General features: G+C 35.9%; 2 protein-coding genes across 4 annotated transcripts in view; both read left to right on the forward strand.

Moving 5' to 3' along the window:
- CACNA2D1 (calcium voltage-gated channel auxiliary subunit alpha2delta 1) overlaps window positions 1–20,500 on the forward strand; it is an 843,568-nt gene that overhangs the window by 477,314 nt on the left and 345,754 nt on the right. The window lies entirely within an intron of this gene.
- The window catches only part of HGF (hepatocyte growth factor), a 59,310-nt gene that overhangs the window by 29,666 nt on the left and 9,144 nt on the right, over window positions 1–20,500 (forward strand). For all 3 annotated transcript variants that reach the window (XM_050325471.1, XM_050325473.1, XM_050325474.1), the window contains exons 8-14: window positions 8,816–8,990; window positions 10,447–10,574; window positions 11,991–12,093; window positions 13,955–14,094; window positions 16,234–16,272; window positions 17,050–17,146; window positions 19,857–19,931. In XM_050325471.1, the coding sequence (XP_050181428.1) occupies window positions 8,816–8,990; window positions 10,447–10,574; window positions 11,991–12,093; window positions 13,955–14,094; window positions 16,234–16,272; window positions 17,050–17,146; window positions 19,857–19,931 (757 nt within the window). The remainder of the gene's footprint in view (window positions 1–8,815; window positions 8,991–10,446; window positions 10,575–11,990; window positions 12,094–13,954; window positions 14,095–16,233; window positions 16,273–17,049; window positions 17,147–19,856; window positions 19,932–20,500) is intronic.

Consider the following 20,500-nt stretch of genomic DNA (forward strand, 5'->3'; position numbering starts at 1 on the left):
TTTTTTCATTACCTTTACTCAAAATTCTTTGTAACATCTTGGGAACAAAGGAAATTTCTTTAAACAAGGCATAACTTTAACTGAAACTGTACTGTGGAAACCTTTCAACTTCATGTGCCCCAAACCTGTGGCAGATCCCCCCAGGAAAACAAGCAGAAAAGGGAAAACAGTATTTTTGGATTTTCTATGAAGTGGAGGCAAAAGGAAGCTTCTAAAACTTCTCAGTGAAACTCAGTGCCATACTATCTCATGAGAAAGTCAGTTTCTCTTAGATTTGCAGTGTTGGAAACTACAATTTATATTGTTGTCTTGCTCGAACTTTGACCAAAATGAAGTGTCAAAAAATTGTCTTCGAAACCAGACACTCTGCTTTTCATCAAGCTCCATCACTTCAGTAGGCTCATTGTAAGATTAATTTGTCTCTCTTAGGAAGAGGATAGAAGGGAATAGAATAAATTAAAAAGAACAATAAAGCTCACCTGAAAGTGGTTTAATGTGAGAATTCAAAAAGTGGAAAAAAATCTCAAACCCAAAAGGAGTGATTTTTAATAACTGTTTAATTTTTGAGGTTATCTGTATTTTGTTGCTGTTGATATATAAATCAAGATAACCCATTACTGGGGTATCTAAAATGCAGGTAAAATAGAGACAGTGTGAGACTGACAAAAAGTCTGTTTCCGTAATGTAATCTGTATTTTCCCTACGATGTTAGCATATATAGAAATAGTGGAGCAGGCAGGAAGGGAAGAGGTTAATGGCTATGACATGAAACTGTATGTGAGCACTTGTTACCTAAAGGAGGAAACATGGCATTCTTCATCTTCACTTAGGATTCTTACAAAAAAAAAAAAAAAAAAAAAAAAGCTTTGTTTTCTGCTTCCACTACCTATAATTCAGAATTTTCTCTCCTTGGTTGTTCTTAGCTTAGGCCAGTCTAATGTCTTGGAGATTCAGTCACTTCTAATCAATTCATCAATTTTTGAAATCCAGGGGTTGAATAAGAAACCTCTTAATTTACTTCCAGTTGCAGAGGAATTGAGCTTGTTCTGCTCTGTCATATGGCATTGTAAATCTAGTATAAGGTAGTTAAATTATCAAAACTATTCCACTGTAAAAAAGGTGAGGTTAATTTGTTCCTTTGGGCAGTGTCTGTAATCAGGTTTTCCAGAGACAGAAGGAACTTAACAGGACCACTACTTGTTTTGGGTCAGGCACCCATGAAGTCACACACAGATTGAAATTCTTACCTATGAATTACAGTACTCACATCCTTATATTGAGACTTACTGATAATCTTTGATAATAGGGAATGCCTTTGTGAACACTGGCTTGCTTAGCTATACAACAGAATCATCTTTCAATTTTTTAGTTAATCCACTAATTTCGGAGCTGTTACTTTAGATTTTTGGCTTGTACTGGTCTGGGTTTTGTTTTGTTTTGTGGGTTTTTTTAAAACTAAACTGTGCTTCCTACACTCCTCCAGTTATTAGATAACATATGAATCATGTGTAGCATACTAGATCTGTTCTTTTCCCCTGCTGGATATGTTTTTATTGTGAAAGAAAAAAATATTCCTAAGTTACAGCTGACTGTTTCACAAATGCAACTTTTATAAACCTTTATCCTTTGGCATTTCCTGAGCTGATGTGTCAGCGTTCTGAGGATTCACATCTGGCTTTGTTGGTCACGTAAACTTACAGTCCGTGCAACTTTCAGTATCTGCAGCCTGGCCTAAGCTTTATAAAATAGTTGGGTGGGAGATCTCCTGCAAACCCCTGGATTATCACCTCTGCCTACCAAAGCACAGTTAGAGTCCTTAAGAAAAGGTAAAGATCAAAATGAAATTTAAAAACAAAACTCAGAGTGAATTATTTTAGTGTTGTGATGAAAGCCTTTGGTCTTGTTTCTAGGCAAAAGCTGACTGAAGTAATTAGAAATTCTTTCTTTCTTCTTCAGTTAGAAAGTATACTAAGATAAGTGGAAATTTCACAATTAAAACTGCATTTTCACTGCAGAAAACTGTAGATTTTTGTAAATTAATAAGGCAATCTATTTGAGGAAGTATACAAAAGTAGTGGTCTTGAAAGTGCTTAATCCAGCAGATATTTTCAAACGATGTTTCACACAGGCATATGGCACTGCCCTCTACATAAGATGCAATGCTGCTCAGTGCCTTCTTTTACAACCCAGAGAGGGAATTTCTTGCTGATACTACTGGTGTATCTTAGTGCTATATGGGGAACTTGCCACTGGCTGCCGCAAGAGAGGAGCCCCGAAGAGGAGATACAAGGACTGCCTGAAACAATCCCTCATCCTTGGCCATATTGATCACCACCATTGGTCTACCCTGGCCTCCAATCGGGAGGCCTGGAGACACAGCATCTGTAACGCTGCTGCTGCTTTTGAGAACACACGCAGGATCACTCTCGAGAAGACAACGCAGAAAGAATCACATCTCATCTGTATCATCTGGGGAATCTTTCTGCTGTGCCTTCTGCAACCGGACTTGTCTATCTTGCATTGGCCTTTTTAGCCATCAGCATGCTTGTAGCAAGCGTGGGTAGAGCCCTTCTCAAATCTTCGTTCACGAAGCCTAGCCATGATGATGATGATGATGACTGGTGTATCAACAGCTCGATGGCCAGAATACCAACACAAAATATCCAAGTCCTGTTTTCAGTTTTCTGTCTTTTTTGAAGCACATAGAAAAACTCTTTTCCCACCTCCTAGCAGGGAGCCCAAAACACTTGGCTGTTCTGAGTTTCGGTGGCTGCTCTGTGTTTCTGAAGCTGTGGTTGTTTGCAATCTCAGTACACTAAAAAGAGAACATCATGAGTTATAGGTCTTTATAGCTTTGTGGTTTGGATTCTCACACAGGTTTTTAATTCCTATGCTGAGGACTGTTTATTTAATTTACAAGAAATTCTAATTAGGAAAAATGCTTTGCAAATCCAAGTTCTTGGACTTTATACAAAAATGTAGGTGTCCTCTCTTTGGGGGAGTGACCACAAGGCTGCATGCTGCTTGTGGCTTTTGCGACATGTCATGAGTGCTAGTATGCTCTATAGCCAAAATGCTGACAACAGCTCATATACAAAATTTTCAGCAAAAAAGTCAGTGGAAGGAAGCATTTAGAAAATAAATATGGTTTTAAGACTGAAGAGAGAGAGGGCATTGTAATTTTACTTCCAAGCACAGAATGCAGCATAAAACATTGTGGCTTACAGCCAGGGCTGTGAGAAAGAGATGACAGGAACAATTAGGAATTAGAGATGGCTCAAGCTGCAAAAACTGGATTTGGATTAAGACTTCAGGGACCCCAGGACTGGTTTGAAGTTGCTCACATATGTGTCTGTGGTTTTGGCTCGAGAGAATTTTTAGTTAGAAGAGAGGATAAAAGGACAAGTAACAGCAATGAAGAAGTGTAGGATGAAATGAAGAAATGGAAGCAGTGACAGCAAACATGAAAAAAGAAAATTACTGTTATTATGGCATGAATGAGGACATGAACTAAGGGAAGACAGGAGTAGGGAACCTATGCTACTTTAAAATAAATAAAAAAAAAGGATAACAACCCTTCTATGGATGAGCTATAAGTCTATAAGAGAGATGCTGAGGCCCAGAAATTAAACTGCTTATGTCAGTCATTTGAGAGCTTCAGAGCTGCATGGAATTATTAAGGACAGTGTTCTGTCTGATGCCTACCTGACTTCCAACCAACCTAGGTGCCTTTACTATGGATTTAGCCTTTGCTGTCAGTATTCATAGACAGTAGGCAGGAGTGACTAAAGCTCCAGGTTTGATGGGAAAGAACAAGTAATGAAACAACAAAATTGAGACTCTAGGTAGTAAAGTGAACCATTGTAGTGTGCCTATAGCTTTTGGGAAGGCAAAATACCCACCAATATTAAATTACTCATTCTTTAGAAACAGAGATTTCAACTGCCCATTTGAATGTGAAGTTCTGAATAAAAAGTTATTTGTTGAATCATAGTATGTAAACAAATAGAAGTTACACTCAGTTTAAGCTTAATATTTGTATAAGATAAAGATGTTTATAGAAAGGAGGCAGTGAAAAAAGACTGATATTTAGTAGATGATAAAGTGTTACCTTCCATCTTGCTTCACACAGAGACATAGAGTGGATCCAGCATTCACTGTTTATGCATCACTTTAATCTACATTCTCTCAAAAAGCATCCTTCTTAAATCCTTTTCATAATTTTTATGATAGTTTTTTAAAGTGAGATTTAAGAACGCTAAACCTGAGGACATCATTTTTACTATTTTTTTTTAAATAGATTTAAAATAAACATTGTTTGGATTTAAAGTCCTGTTGTAAACTTTGAAACTACCTGGAAAGATCTCTCTCTGCTCAAGGACAAATGAACTGTATATGTGCAGGTTTTAGGTGACAATTAGTTCTTCAGTATTGTGATTCTCAAGCTTGGTTTTAATTGATTTCTTCACTTTCTAATTTGTTTTTACTGAAAAAAAGCAAAACACTAGAAATCAGTGAGTCTTCCACATGTTGCTTGATTGTGAAATAGTACATTGAAGAAAACATGAAAAGAAAAGAACTGCCACTAACCTACTGCCCAGAACTGTAGGTGCCATTGCTTGAGGTAGAGATGCCTGCAGGCAATGCAACTGAGCATGAGCAGCTTCATAACATCCCTTAGTTTTCTTATTGACATTTGCAGAATTGCACAGATCATGTTTAAAATCTACTTTTTAAAACCTTTTGTTGCTAATCAGGCCACATTTTCTTTTTGCTGACTGACACTGCAGAAAAGACATTAAAAGAATATAAAAAGCAGATATTTTCCTCATGATGTGATTTAGGACTCTCCTCCTTTCCAGCTGTGTCTTTTTCCAAAAATACGTAGATTGTACTGCAATAAAAAAAACATGAATTCTCCAGCAACATCTCTATCTTCTTTAAGTCGGTAGGAGCTTCACCATTGACCTAAAATTTGTGCAGGATTTTCTTCTGGGTCACTGGGATTAAAGACAGAAATAGTACTCTAACTGGTTACTTCAGCTGTCAAATGACTCAAGGCCCCTGCTGATCCCTCATGCTGGTGTTACTGTGAGAACCAGAACTGAGAGGACTATCTGTGGTTTTACACATGAAACTCTGGATAATGTTTCATCTTTTCACTTAAGCTTCTGTGAATGCATTAGCTGGCCCTCATTAATAAAAGTACGTACTTTGATGAATCAAAATAGCGACGGTTTTATGGAAAAAGGATACCTTTACATAATTACACTTTGGTTGGGGACTTCAGAGTGAACATGTGGACATGGAAATACTACTAATTGGAAATCCCCTCATGTAGCTGGCTGAATTACATGGTTAATCTTAGTCATCCAGAGTTAGAAAAAAACCCCAAACCCACAAAGTTCAAAAGTAGCAAAATGCTGCTGACAATTACCAAATTCTTCTGTTCATAATGAACTTTTATACAGGAGTAAGAAGTGACATTTAATCAATAAATCATAAATAGTAGTCTTTTATAAGATGACACTTTGTGTGTTCTTCCTTTAACAATACTTTTAACCTCAGTTCAGAACTTTAAAAGTTGAGCTGAAGCAAAAAAATCCTGGGAACTTATACTATGAAATATTAGTAAGTAATGCAAAATAAGGATTGTTTACTGATTTTAAATTAATCTAGCTTAATTCATAATGTCTTTCTCACTGGAACAAGCCCTTGGTTTGCAGATCTTAATTTATATTTTAGAGAAATTGCTGGGATAAGGATGGGAATTCAGCTTTATGGATTTTTATTTTGATCTAGATCTTGCCTTGTAAGAGAACTGGTGCATGTGGTCTCGGGACTCTTTCACCAGTGCTCTGCATATCTGATGTTCATGCTCAGAATTATTAAACTTTAGATAATTGGCTATGTGGGTGATGAGTAGTTAACCTCAAGAACAAGACCAATAGTGAATGCAGATGACTGTATAGGTTGTAGGCTTGGACAACCTGGGCACTGCCTTGCAGTCTGCAGAGCCCCTCTGTAATGCCTGGTGAGGCAGGCACTGCTCCTCAAGCTCTTGCATGTTCCTGTGCACATCCAGCCCAACTTTCATTAACAGGAACAGGGAGACTGTTCCCATCATGACTGTTTGTGGAAATCACCAGCTGAATGATGGAGTTCTCAAGCCTTTATTGGTAAGTTTGAGTTTTCTGTGAGCCTCAATAACCAGAAAGGGAATTGCTTCAGAATTATATTTCATAAATATTTTGGAGTCTCATTTTTCATTTTTTAAAATGAGACATTTGTAGCAAATGCAGCAAGAAAAGTTTGGGGAGGGGTTGTGGGCCTTTTAGAAATGACCTTTTAGAATACTACTGTATTAATTAAAAGGAGAATATTCTAGCAGTCATTTTCATTACTAGAATTCCTATTGAGAGCTGCCACAAAGTAGCAGCGGATAATCATATAGTAGATTTTGAAAGAATTTCTCTCTTAGTCTTTCCAGAGGTGACTTGGCTGTGCAAGTATTCATGGCACTGTGAAAGTTATGTTTGTCTGGTGCCTTTACATAGGACATTTTGACATGGACAAGCTGTAAAATCTGATCTACAGATAGAGGTCACTGTCCAGACACGCAGTGTAAGGTTTGACAATAAGCTGTATATCTGTAGATGTACAAGCAGGAATGCTCTACAAAGTGACTATGGGCTTGCTTAAATCAGTTGATGCATTACTAACTTCATTTCAGGTATGTGATTTAAAAAAACCCAGACCCACACAATGATATATAAATGCCAACCCAATTACTTTTTCCATAGTATAACTGAGTGTACACTAGATGTACTGTATAGTTCATTACAGTTGAAATAGTAAGTTGTGCATATATAAGGTATTTGCAACAGCTTTTATTAGGTTGATTTTTTTATGCCTTATTAGTAGTATTATTTAAGAAGACTTTTTGCTAGAGTTATGCAGTTATAGTTTATTAATTTACTTACAAAATATTATGAAACTAGGATTTATGCTGAAATTTATCATATTAGAAAACTCTTTCCCCCTTCCCCCAAGTTATTCGCTACATCCCTTACGTTTGCATGTATTTTTTGAAAAGACTGATATATAGTTGAATGTGGCATAGTAATGTTCACTGTAATTAGCTTAGAAGCTATTTTAGAATAGAATTCCAATATGTTTTATATGTTATTTATGATGGAAAACTGAAATATTCACCTATTTATTTCTATTAGTTGTATAAATTCATCTTTTTGTAGTCCAATTATTTAAAAAGTAATCTATAAACACTACAAATATAGTTACTAGCTGCAAGTCTGTTTGATGAACCCACTAGAAAGAGCACATTTGTCAGCTTGCAGAAACCTGCTTGTGATACTTGCGGTGCCATATCCTTTTGACTCTGGAATGAGCTTGGAACTCATAATCACATTGAAATAGAACAACATTTGGAGAAAAAGTGCCCTTGGAAGGAAGGACAGGAAATGAATTTGACCATGAAAAACTGGTCTGAAAACATCAACCAGATGAAGAGAAAAAGGGATACATGCATAAATGTATAATTCAAGTGCACAACTTGATGTTATCATTTGACAGGGAAGTGATCTTTAACGTCAAAGATCAGTCAGCAAATCAGCCAAAACCATCTGTTATGACATTTGGTTTCCTCAAGATCCATTTTCTCTCCAAGTTCACAGAACTGGTTCAAGTTATCAGGAGTGAGGTATATTATGAGTAACACACAAGTATTGTTCTATTCACTGGGCCCTTTTGAAGAAAACTAATTAAAAAACTTTATTAACATACTTATTGTGGACAACTAATACTTTTAAAGTAATTTATAAAACCAATCTTGTAAACAATATACATTGCCAAAAAATGGGCAGTTACTTACAGACATATTTTGTTGGGAACCTTTGGGGTCATTGTAGAAGTGTTGCTTTTACTGCAGTGTATTTTGTTTTGTACTACTTTGTATATATCTGATGCAATATCTTTGCCATTAATTTGCAATTATGAAAATTGCATAAGAAATAGAAAGAGACTTTCAAGTTATGTGAATGAGTCATTTGAAAACCACAGTTTTTCTGAATTTGGTTCAAGACAGCCCACACCAGGGTGAGTGCAGAGTATATCAACATCTGTAAAAGATCTTGAGTCTCTTGAATTTGTTAGTCTTTAAAGCATTTGTCTCTCTGTAGAGCACACTGATCTTTGATTTCAAAAACTGGACTTTTTCCCCCTTTTTTAACCATACAAGGGACAAAACTCCCAAAAAACTTCAAGGAGAAGTTAGCACATTACTTTATAATAGGATTTATCTTTTGCTTTAACTTTTTATCTGCATCTTTTTTTCCTGTGACTTGATATTCTGTGAATTCATTAGAGAAAACCAATTGCATTTTATTCCTACAAATATGTATTATCATGTGTAACAGTGCACACGTGGGTGGTCACTCAGTTTTGTAAACCTAAGCGAATGAGAAGGTATTTGCTGAACAGGAAAAAGTAATCAAGAATATCTTCCGACCTTTAATGATACAGCATAGACCAGGTGTCTCAAAGAGCAAAAGCTATTCAATGTTGCAGATTCTCTGCACGCAAGTGGATAAACTAGCATAAGGTCCAGCTTTTTTTCTTTTTTTTGATTTTGTGGATGTTGTAAATGGGAAGAGGAGATAAATTATTCTGTAATCACATTGGCAGTTTCACCAAAGAACTCCAATTATCATGGTATGAACTGCAAAGTAGAGTTCATACCTGACATCCTCAGCCAGCCTTAAGAGAGTGAAACAGCATTTATTCTCTGGGTCTGCAGATGAAAGCATCATGAACAGCACAGAGGCAGCAACTGAGACTTCAACATGCATCCAGGGCCAGGGTGAGGGTTACCGTGGCACAGTCAGCACTATATGGAGTGGAATCCAGTGCCAGAGATGGGACTCTCAGTTTCCTCACCAGCACAACATCACTCCTGAGAACTTCAAATGCAAGTGAGTAGGGATGTGTGGGTATTATTACTGCAGCGGGAAAAGAGTTTAGTTTTAAAATGTTTAAAAAGTCATACCACTGAAGTAAGCCATGGGGTCCCTATCCCTGCTCTGCATTCTGATGCATTCACTGAACCTGCTGATGCTGAAAACCATTTGAACGTGGGAAAATCAGTTCTTCAGATCTCAAAATAGTAGTTCTAGAGGAACTTGTGTGAAACTCTGGGGGTTTTTGTGAACTTTTTCTTCAAGTATGATTGCGAAGTGTCAGGATGTTTTCCAGACTGGGACCTGAATCCCAATAGTGCTGGTATATTATCACTATTTTTCTTTCATGGAACTAAATACTTGTTTACACTCGGATTACTGACTTTAACTCAATATGTCCTAAATATTGCCTAAATGTAAACTTCTTGGTAGTACTTAACATTTATAATATTTGACAACAACACTTCTTTTATTTTTCATATTTAGAGTCCTTTTTCTGTCTCACTGCTAAATGTACTTACATCAATAGGACTGTTTTTACCTGAGAGGCCACTGGTCATCAAACATTTCTGTGCAGTTCATAAACTCCCAGGATGTGAATAATCTACTAATTTTAGACAGTTACCTTAGTAATGTTCTTTCAGTCCTTTTTTAACTGAGCATCGAGGAAACCTTGCTGACCAGCATGGAGCCATAGCTCAGTTTGTACCAAATGTCTTTGTTGATGGTTAGAAATCAGTAAGAATTACAGTATTAGGCCCATTCTTTCCATAGTCTGTTATCAGTAAGTGTTGCAGATGGAAAAATACAGTGAAATATATAGATACACAGAACATGGTAAAAACTGTCAGGAGGTGGGAAAATAAAGCTTACATTTAAGAGGTTTGACTATTTCATGCAAGCTGTGAAAGACATTTAAAAATGTTCCCTTGTGACTAACTTTTATTTTAAAGGTAACAGCTGCATAGAATTTCAGCATACATTTTTTATTTTCCAAGATTCAGTTTCTTAAACGAGTCACTGATAGTCTACAGGACTCTTCTTTCTCTAAACTCAGTAGAACCATTCAAAATACAGGGAATTTTAAGCCCTTTGGTAACGTTTGTATTTAAAAGCACTTGTAATGGATTGCAGGTGTATCCAATGTCAGTTGCATGCAAATTTTGATGGAGAACTCCGAATGAAAATAAGCTATATTGAAAATATTGTTAATCTTCAAATGAAATCTTATATCCAGTCAAAACATACGTCTGCTGAAAATGAATTCCCATAAACACATTCTTATTACAATTACTATATTTTTCTGGACACTGTGTTCTTACTGGCTCCTCATCTCCCTGCACTTGACACTGATCAGTAACATAGAGACCTGAAGGAGCTTATATAATTGTTAACTCATAATAAAAAACAATGGAATGCATCAGTGGATTTAAGTTATCCCTGCTGTGAGCTAACATATTTGTTTTTATAGGGATTTGAGGGAGAACTACTGCCGAAACCCAGACGGATCTGAATCACCCTGGTGTTTTACCACTGACCCAAACATCCGTATTGGTTATTGTTCCCAGATTCCTAAGTGTGATGTATCAAATGAACAAGGTAACAGAGTAAAGGGTGATAACGTGATTTTAAGTGAATGCTGTACTGTTCCAAACAGCAGATAGAGAGGCTTGAAAACTGGAGAAGTTGTATCTGTATTACACCTGTGTGGTTCTGCTTTGGCTTTATTTGCGTTCTTGGGATTCATTGTGGTGTAAATGAGATTCGTTTCTCACTTCAATTTTTGATTCCAGCAGGGAAAGCTGCAGCAAAGATTTGCTATTGGATCTGGCTTTTAGACAAGGTGAATCTGTGTATCTGCTCCACTGTCTTTACCTTTCTTAGTCTGAAAGGCCTTTTTCCAGAGCTGAGATGATTTCCTTGGTTCACAGTCCATCTAAAATTGCACGTGAGGCCACCAAAAGCTTTTTTTTTTTTTGCCTATGCCTCCTTGTCTAAAAGGAATTGATCCTCTTAGATATCTTTGCTTGTGAAGTCCACTCTTGAGTCTTCATGCAAATGTTTTTCCCATGAGGTCTTGGTGTTACTCTAATAAGTAATTATTAGAGTATTATTGCAATAATTATTAGAGTATTATTGTATCCTTAGAACTGATGTCAATCATAGCATAAACTGAGGCTAAGACCTCAGACCTATAATCCTACATCAGACTGCATTAACATCTCCATGATTGCATTTATGTAATCATAAAATTAAAAAATTTTAGACAGTTTTTCTTGTAAATTTGAAAAAGATGCAGTTGCAAGAGTTATATCAGAGAAAGGATTAAACTTTTACTTTCATTCTGTGTTTCTTGTAAAGTATCAATTATCAAAAAGTAAAATTACCGATGAATGTGAAATTAAATGCTTTATGCAAAAAGTCTTTGTAGTAACGATAATTTTAAACAATCCTCTTGAAAAGTCTCAAAATGGCTTGTGATAAAAGCTTATGAATTAAACATGACTTCTGCTGGAACGAACAGGCAAGTTTTTGAATTACATTAAAATTAAAGTCATGTTGATTTTTTGATTTTGCTGAAGTATTACTTAAGCCTAGAATTATACACAGTTGCCAGTATCCGGAATCTACACAGAGCTAAGCTGTTTCAAATAGGCTGAGTGCCTATTTTTTGAGGAGGGAAGAATAGGGGAGCATTTTTGCTTTGTTTTGTATAACCCAGCTTCTGACAACTTTTAGGATATTATGTGTGACTCCTCTAAATTAATCATAAACAAACTATTTATAAAAGAAATTTTCCAAGTGTATCTAAGTAAGACTGAATTTAAAATTTTAAAACTTTCTCCCATTTTCTTTCTGATTTGATTTATACAATTGTCTGATTTATATTATATAGCATTTGCTAAATAGAACACTTGTGTTTAGTAATTTTGATTACTGATGGAAAGGAAAAGTTTTCTTCTTAGTGTTGCACAATCACCCTCCACTTCTTTGTCTCAACATTCTTTTTTTCAGATTGTTATCGTGGCAATGGCAAGAGTTACATGGGGAATCTATCCAAGACAAGATTTGGACTAACTTGCTCCGCATGGGACAAAAATATTGAAGACTTACGTAGGTGTGTACATATGAAACAGAAAGAGATGGTTCAGAGTGTCCAGAAAAAATACTGCCTCCAGATGGCAACTCTTCCTCATCTGCAGTAATTCTAAAGTAGGCCCTTATTCCCTGGAACTTTTAGTATTTTTTTTTTTTTAAACCTTTATCTTTTTCTATTTTCTTCATGCTTAAATATGTTACACAATATGACTTTGTTCAAGCTAACCACTAACTTCAGGCTTTGGGATGTTTCTTAGTATTTACTTTACTGGCCTATTTTACCCCATCTTTGTCCTCAAAAGTTTTGTGCGATGAGAGGATAGCAGGAATGAGGCAGGAAATTATTATCTCATCAAGCTAATCTCATAGCTCACACTGCTTCAAAGAGGAGGTTGGACTTGAAACCACGCTGATGTCCCTTGCTGCCTGAAATTGAATCTTGAGTCTACAACCTAATGACACTGACATCAAATACCATTAAAAAGACTTACAGTTTCTGTTGTTTATCGTTACTTTGGCTTCATATTCAAGTAGCAGAGATGGCAAGTAACTTTATTTGTTGAAGTAAAATGAGTCAGTAGGAAGTACATAACAAGGGATTTATCTAAAATTTTGCTTTATATGAGATATCACACACACTAATGACCCCAATGGAAACAGTTTCTCCTTCGCTTTCGTTTGGTTTCTGAAGCTGATGCAAATATGCCTATATTAGCTTTGGTACTTGTTGTTGAGTCACAGTGCCCAATATATTGGTCATTATAGTCCTTTGTAATCTGGCTGTACCTGATTCCTTCTGCTGATGTGATTGTCAGTCAGGACAGTGTGTAAGTCAGTAAGTCATCCTTTGGGGAAGCTGTATTGCAAAAGGCAGACTTCAGTGGCCCTATGTGGAACTGTCACCTGGACTACATGTGTTTTATGTGTTTTTCCCCATGGAGGGTAAGAGAGAGGATACATATTCCGGTGTACTGTCCATGTAAGGGAAGCAGAGGTTTAAGATTATAACTTCTGAGAAAGCTGATAATTCTTCAGTTAGCTGTGAATGAGACAGTATAAACCTACTGGATGCTTGATGCAATTGCATTCATCTAATTGAGCACAGATCAGCCTTTCTTTTCTTACTCCCACACATTTTCCATCTGGGAACTTCTTTGGGGAGTTATCTGTCTCACTAGAACAGTTTCTCTGGTTGTGGGTGTGCTAGAGGCAGCATACGTGGTTGGTTATGAACTACAAGAGCAATACAGCTGTAACTAAGGAAGCATGTATCCTTGTGTCTGGCAAGCCAGAAAAAAACAGATTTCTCTGCTTCATATTGTGACCCCAAAATTTCCCTATTAAAGTGCCCCATGTAGGTGAAACTTAGGTGACTTATCACTGCAGTTTGTTTGAGCCATTCATCCTTCTGCTTGCCTGTTGTTCAGCCTTGCTAACCTTCTTAGTTTGCCCTTCCTTTGCCTATGATTCAGCTTTGCAGATTCAATGCTCCCTTGTGCTGTTAATCTGCAAAGGAGAAGGTACCTGTGCTGCCCAGAGAGGACTGCAGGTTTGCTGAGGACATCACAGGAACTCTTCTAATCAGTGTAATGGTCCCTCCTGATGGTATCTAGAGATTTTAGCTTGACTGGGAGATCTAGAAACCTCCCAGCTGTCCAGTGGATATAGTGCTTAGAATACCAACCAGAGGAAACTTGGACCCAGATCCAGCAAATATTTGGGTCTCATCTTCCCTTTGATTTTAACCAGCCCTAAACCCTGACCTGTAGGCTTCTCAATCAGCTAATAGTACAATGTGGAGCAAAGCAACATTTAACCTTTGAAAATTTGGGCTATACTATAAAGCTTTTCAGCACTTTGAATTTTTTTTTTCCCTGTAGGCATATACAAATATTCAGAGAACCAGATGTCAGTAAACTGAAGAAAAACTATTGCCGCAATCCAGATGATGATTTTCATGGTCCCTGGTGCTACACAGATGATCCTCTCGTTCCCTGGGATTACTGCCCTATTTCTCGATGTGAGTACTTGCTATGCCTCTGGCACTGTCAGCTGTGCTGTCCCAGTGAAGCCATGGTTTCACAGGCATATGCACACCTTTCTATTGTCAGTTGTGGCAGTGGAAAATGTGTGATTCTATCAAGAATCAATTGTGCGTGACTGAGAAGGAGCAGACAGAAGCTGCTTGTGCAATATATGAACAAGGGGTTCTTTTCCTTGACCAGCTTGGAGATTTCAAGGCTTATTTATTCAGCAGGAGCACAAAAGGGCTATTACAGATGGTCAAACATTTTCCAGCAGATCTAGCTATTGAATGAGGGTTGGATGGAGACAAAGAATTGTCTGGTGGTCAGAATGCTGGCTGTGGCCTCAAGAAACCCAGGGAGAGTTATCTTCTGAGCTGCAAACTTCAGAGTCTCTTTGTGTGATCTGTATTTGTAAAGTTAGGATAACTCACTGTATATATGCTGAAGTGTATATGTGTTATACAGATTAGATTCTGCTTTCAGATGTTTATGGGATGATTTAACTCCTGGCAAGAATTATGAAAATTACGCCCCCGAAGTTGAATGTTTAAATCTAAATAGCTTAAATAAACAGAATTAAAAATCCTAGGGAACTCAGTAACAAACTGATGATAAGTGGAAAAAGATAGTTTTATGCTGAAAAATGTACAATTCATATTTATGATCAAAATCTTTCTCTTCAATTCTATTTCTAAATTACTCTGCTGTGTATCCTAGGAGAACACTTAAATGGTAAATCAGACTTTTGAATACGTCTTTGATCTCTAGAGGTTAAGGATAATGTTACATTCATTCCTAGTGGCAATCTGCTGCATTTCCTCAATAGTCTGAACTCCTGCATCTCTAAAAAGTGATATTTGAAGTCTCAGGTGATGCTTTGGCATCTATAAGAAGAGTAAACAAACTACGCAAAAGGTTATTTGTGTCAATATAAATTAAAAATACAGCTGAAGAAATATATTTTTTGTTCACTTATTCTGCGTGAACAATCTATGAATTCCTAAAGAAATATTCACAGCAAACATTTCTAGGGTAATGCTGCATTGGTGACTGCAGTCAAACTTCAGAGTGGGACTATGTCTGTCTTACAACTGTAACTCATACGGACTACTATTAAACCACTAGTAGCTCACTCATTTACTTATAGACTACCCAGTACTACAGCTTAACCAGTACAGAAAACATTCTGACAGTTCCCCAATTAACTTACTTGGAGCCTTTAACTGGTCTATTCATACTACATTACATATATACATATATATATATATATAAAAAAATGTATATGTACATATATACACACATATGTATGCATATGCATGCACATGCACACAGAAACTTAACTATGTATATAACTCCTTAACTTTATATTTTATATATACATATATATATGTCTCTATACACACATATATATGTGTCTATATATATTTGTTTAATGATGGAAATCTAGTTGGATGAGACTCCTTAAATTTTGCTTGTGCAACTTTTCAGTAGTTACACCTGTATCCCCACTGTACCTCCAGCTCAATATGCTGGGTCACTCTGTAGACTTTACTGAAGGTAAACATTTTGACCGAAGGTTAAGCAACCTTGTTGTAACTGTTGTTGTTTTGTTTTTTTTTTTTAACTTGGACTAGATGGAAGAATTGAACCAGACTTTGGGGAGCACATTTTGATAAGGATAAGTTTTTTGATAGGAACATAGAAGAACTTTTGAAGTTTCAAAGGTTATTAAGGAAATTGGAATTTATTTTAGTCTTATTTGGATTTAATCATATGACTTCTATAGTTCCTCAAAGCCTGTAGAGAAGTCACAACTTCATTTTTCAGCATTTGCTTTTTTGAATAAACATGTAACTTGAACATGATAGGTAGCCTGATGTATTCAGAATTCAGCCAAATAGAAAAATTCTTAAAAGTCCTGTTGCAAAAGGTTTATTTCTCATTTCATTCTGTTGGGATAAAATTCTGCCTTCTTGTTAGTTCTTACTAAATTGTGTTAAAGAAATCATTGAAGTTTAAAACTTGGTGAATCATTAAAGTTAACAATATGCCAATTGCTCTTGATTTTTACTCAATTCAATTTTTAAATGTGCTTTAATTTTATATTATGACAATCATATGTGTCTATCTAGGTGAAGGTGATACAACTCCTACTACAACCAGCTTGGAAGGTAAGTTTGTACATATACTGTGTAATGCATCACTCTATCCCCTAAGACTAACCATTTCTTTCCAATTGGGAAACACATAAAGATCAGTTAAAGTTATTAAAAAAAAAAACATATAGTCTGAGCAAAATTGCTTTTACCAGAAGAAAATGGGGAAGAGCTTTATTGCACTCCTTTATCTGTTTTGACTGTCACATCTTGCTGGTGGTAAGACTTGGCAGCAGTTTTCAGTATTTGCTTTTTAACTACATAAATCTGAAAAAACCTACTTAAATGTATGTATTTTACATTCCCTGTGGATATTTATATAGATCTACTGAAGTAGTTTTGATGGATTGAAAATATATTTCATTAGCACAAGAAAGTTAATCTGTAATAAATATTGACCTTTTTGTGGCCCTTATGTGCAACTGGAGCCCCTGGTGGTCTAGTGGTAAAGGCGCGGCGCTATCACCGCCGAGACCCGGGTTCGATTCCCGGTCAGGGCCACTCCCCGGGCAGGTGGGGCTCGTTAGCCCTTAAAGGCAACCCACCTACGTCCTAAGGACCTCGCTGCCACCGTCCAAGCTCACTTGGCCCTGGCAGATGAACCTTAGGATTAAAGGGTGGGCTCAGTTCCGCGCACACTGTGTCTCACCTAAAAAATCCAATGCGCAGGCTGGAAGGTGGAAAGACCTTCCCCGGATCTTCGCTCGCGAAGACTGGCCATTATTTATGTGCAACTATGCAGGTTTCCTACTGCTGTTTTTAGTAAAATGTGATCTCTGGACCTGCTTTCAGATACTGCCATTCCTTGTGCCTCAACAAAACATTTGAGAGTTGTAAATGGAATCCCAACACAAACTAACGAAGGATGGGTGGTTAGTTTGACCTACAGGTAACTATTACTTTGATTAGAAGGACAATACATATAATAGGACATTTGTTTTGAAATTGTAGAAAATGTTGACCATATTAAGAATGATTTTACATTGCAGTTAAATTCTGTAAAAGCAGAGAAATGGGTTTCCTGTGGTGACAGGTGATGCTACAGTATGAACTCTGCTAGTGAAATATTTTATATGTTCATTATTACTAACTTAGGCACATAAACTTGTAAAGCATTCATAGTGTTCTGCTCCTTCATTTACTGCAGACCTTTTCATAACATTGGCTTAGCATTCAGCTAATTAATTATTTTAGAGACTGATAGGAAAACGTTGAATTTAATATCAATATTTTTACAATGACAGCTGAGCAGTTAGTTGTGGAGTGTAGGATTGAGGACTTATACCCATGTCAAATTTAGCTGTCTCCTTATATCATTGCATGCAATCAAAATTTATTAAAAAAAATGTAGTAGCTATAAGAAAACCCTTTTTATTCTGTAAAACAAGACCCTAACACGTACAGCTTATGCTTAACACATGTATTACATTATGGCAGATCTTACTTTGCTACTGTGTAAAAGCCAGAACACAGAATTGCTGTTTCCTATGTTTGTTACTCTGGTTCATAACTCATCAGCTCGAAGCGTGAATCATTAATTTATAACAGGATATATCTCATGCATCAGCCTATATCTTCTATCATGGAAAAAAAACCAAAAACAAAAACTAAAAGCCTTTTGTCTGCTAGTGCAGACTAAAGTAAAGCTCAATTCTATTAGCTTATGATTCATCATGTCTCTTAAAACTATATTGTCAAAGACACCTTAAACAAAAATGAGGGCAAACAAAAAGATAAAAAAAAATATTTTCTACATTGCTCCATTGCTAGAGAAATTCCAGGAGTCCTTCCCATCCTTAGTAATCTTTGCATCTTGTGAAAATCCCATCAGAACTATTCCTTTCTGGAAGCATAGGGAATGGTACAGAAAGACATTTCTAAAGAAACATGACAATATTCCTAGGCTAAGTAACCAGATAGGTGGGCTAAATCAATCTGGAAAACTTCTACTTTTTTCTATTTTAAAAGCAGCCTTGATATTTGAGGAACTTCTAGACACATAAGGTGAATTATGTTTAGGTACCCAAAATTTAAATTGCTAATATTAGGGTAGTTGAACCTGAATTTTTTACTATGTGATAAAATTACATTAAATAGATGAGTGCTTAAATGATTGCAGATCCTTTTATGAATAAGGGATTCCTGGAATACTCCAACAGCAAAATATATTTTGAACAATTACATGTGGGCATAAAAATGTAGCTTTATTTTTGTATTGTTACCAAGGAAGCAAATAGAATATTGTCTGAAACAAAATCCTAATGACTTCAGAACTTTCTGCAAGAAAACTTACGCTTCAAGATGGAATTGTCGTGTCTGAATGGTGCAGGGTTAGTGACACTTAGAAACTATTCTTATTTGGCAACGAAAGCACACCTCTATATGTTAAATTAATCAATGAAATTTTTTTCAAATCCAGATTCTGGTATCAAGTATATTTAAGTATGTTTTGATGGATTTCATCTGTTTCATGGAACCAGCTCTAAATTTGTCCTATACTTAAATAAGAAGTTAACCCTTCTTACTGTACTAATTAATCTCCTAAAGCAGATGATGATATCTAGTAAAATAATAATAATTGATGGAAACATAACATGCAAGAATTAATTTGTACTGATTGTGATATTTTTATAATAAAACTGGAGAGAATCTGTATTTTAAAAAGACTACAGCCTTTTGGACTAGATATTTTGCTGCTCAACCAAACTACAATTAAAAGAAAAAAAATTAAACATTTTTGTTATTCTGCTGTCTTTGAGTTCCATATAGAATCTGATATCCATCCAACAGTTCTTTGAAATGCTTTGAACATTTGTGTGATTTGAATTTATAAATTGTGAGATTCTAAACTTTTCTGAAATTGCTGACAATTCTGATTCCCTTTCCAAAATGCTGCAGAAAATAAATGTGATTTTGGAGGCACAATGAAGGAAACTAATTAATCTACATTCCACAGTAATCTTTTTTTTTTTGAAAGAACTGTCATGCTTAATTGCTTTAATTTTACTTGATATATTATGCTTCAGGTTTTCTATAATCACATGTAGGATGTCATACTCTGCAGATTGTTTCCAACTGAAGTATGTGGGGACACAAATCTCCTAGGGCTTGTAATCAAGTAGAAACTCTCCACCTTAAGGTCAATGCTTTGAATAATACTTACATGAATAATGACCGAATGTTGTTTACATCTGGTGGCACTTTGAGGACTTGCTTGAATGTTTGAGTCCAGCTCCTGTTAAAAGAATTTGCTCTCTTGATTATTGTTTGTTTGTTTGTTTGTTTTCTTGTGTTTTTTAAATTATTATTTGAATTTTAAGTTAAGTCTCTTAATTACAAATTCAGCTTTGAAACCACTAAGTGAACATAGTAACTTTCTTTCTTTTTGATTTTGCACATTAGAGTAAATCTTTGCTAAGTCATGTTACTGTAAGTGTTAAAACTGTACAGAAAGGGACAGAAACACATTTCTGTGTATTGTCAGTCTTCCACTTTTCACCTGCAAAAATTTGTAGGGAACAAAGTACTCTTTAAACATTTTGACTATGTAGAAATTAATACTATTATTTTTTTAACCTTTTTTCTTTATTTCCCCCCAGGAATAAGCATATTTGTGGTGGTACTTTGATAAAGGAGGAGTGGGTTCTTACAGCAAGGCAGTGTTTCCCTTCTCGGTACAGTAGTCTGTAACTTTGCAATATTAAAATCCATCTATTTTTTGGGAACTTATCAGCACAACACTTCTTCAACTTAAATGCAGCAGTTTTCCCTCCTGTTTGGCTTTAATACTGCTTTTCTAATATAAAAGGCCCGTGGGACCTTGGTATTTTCTGTTATTATTGTTGTAAATCTAAAAGAGCTCTGGCTATTTTACATAGAAGCATAAATAGGTTTTCCAAGTGTCATGATTAGACAATTGCCTTTTTATGAGAATAATCTCATGCTTCTGCTTAAGTGGACAGAATAAAATAGAACACTTGGGCAAATCTCAAAAAGTTCAAAGGTTCATACTGTCCAAGGATTCAAATGTTTGGATACTATTATGAAACAAAAATTAGATTTTAGTAACAGTTAAAGATAAAATTACGTAATGGCTTCAGGCCAAAAACTTACGTTCAAGCATGTTGATTTTGGAATAGCAGTTGGCAGCATAGAGCCATTTCTGTTGAAGAGCATTAGTTAAGATCTTCTAGACTAATCATATTAAGCAGAGTTTTTTTGAGTTATTTTATCTTAGCAAAAT

The sequence above is a fragment of the Myiozetetes cayanensis genome, unplaced genomic scaffold (assembly GCF_022539395.1).
Source record: "Myiozetetes cayanensis isolate MyiCay16 unplaced genomic scaffold, myiCay2020 scf3, whole genome shotgun sequence".
NCBI classification, from domain to species: Eukaryota; Metazoa; Chordata; class Aves; order Passeriformes; family Tyrannidae; genus Myiozetetes; species Myiozetetes cayanensis.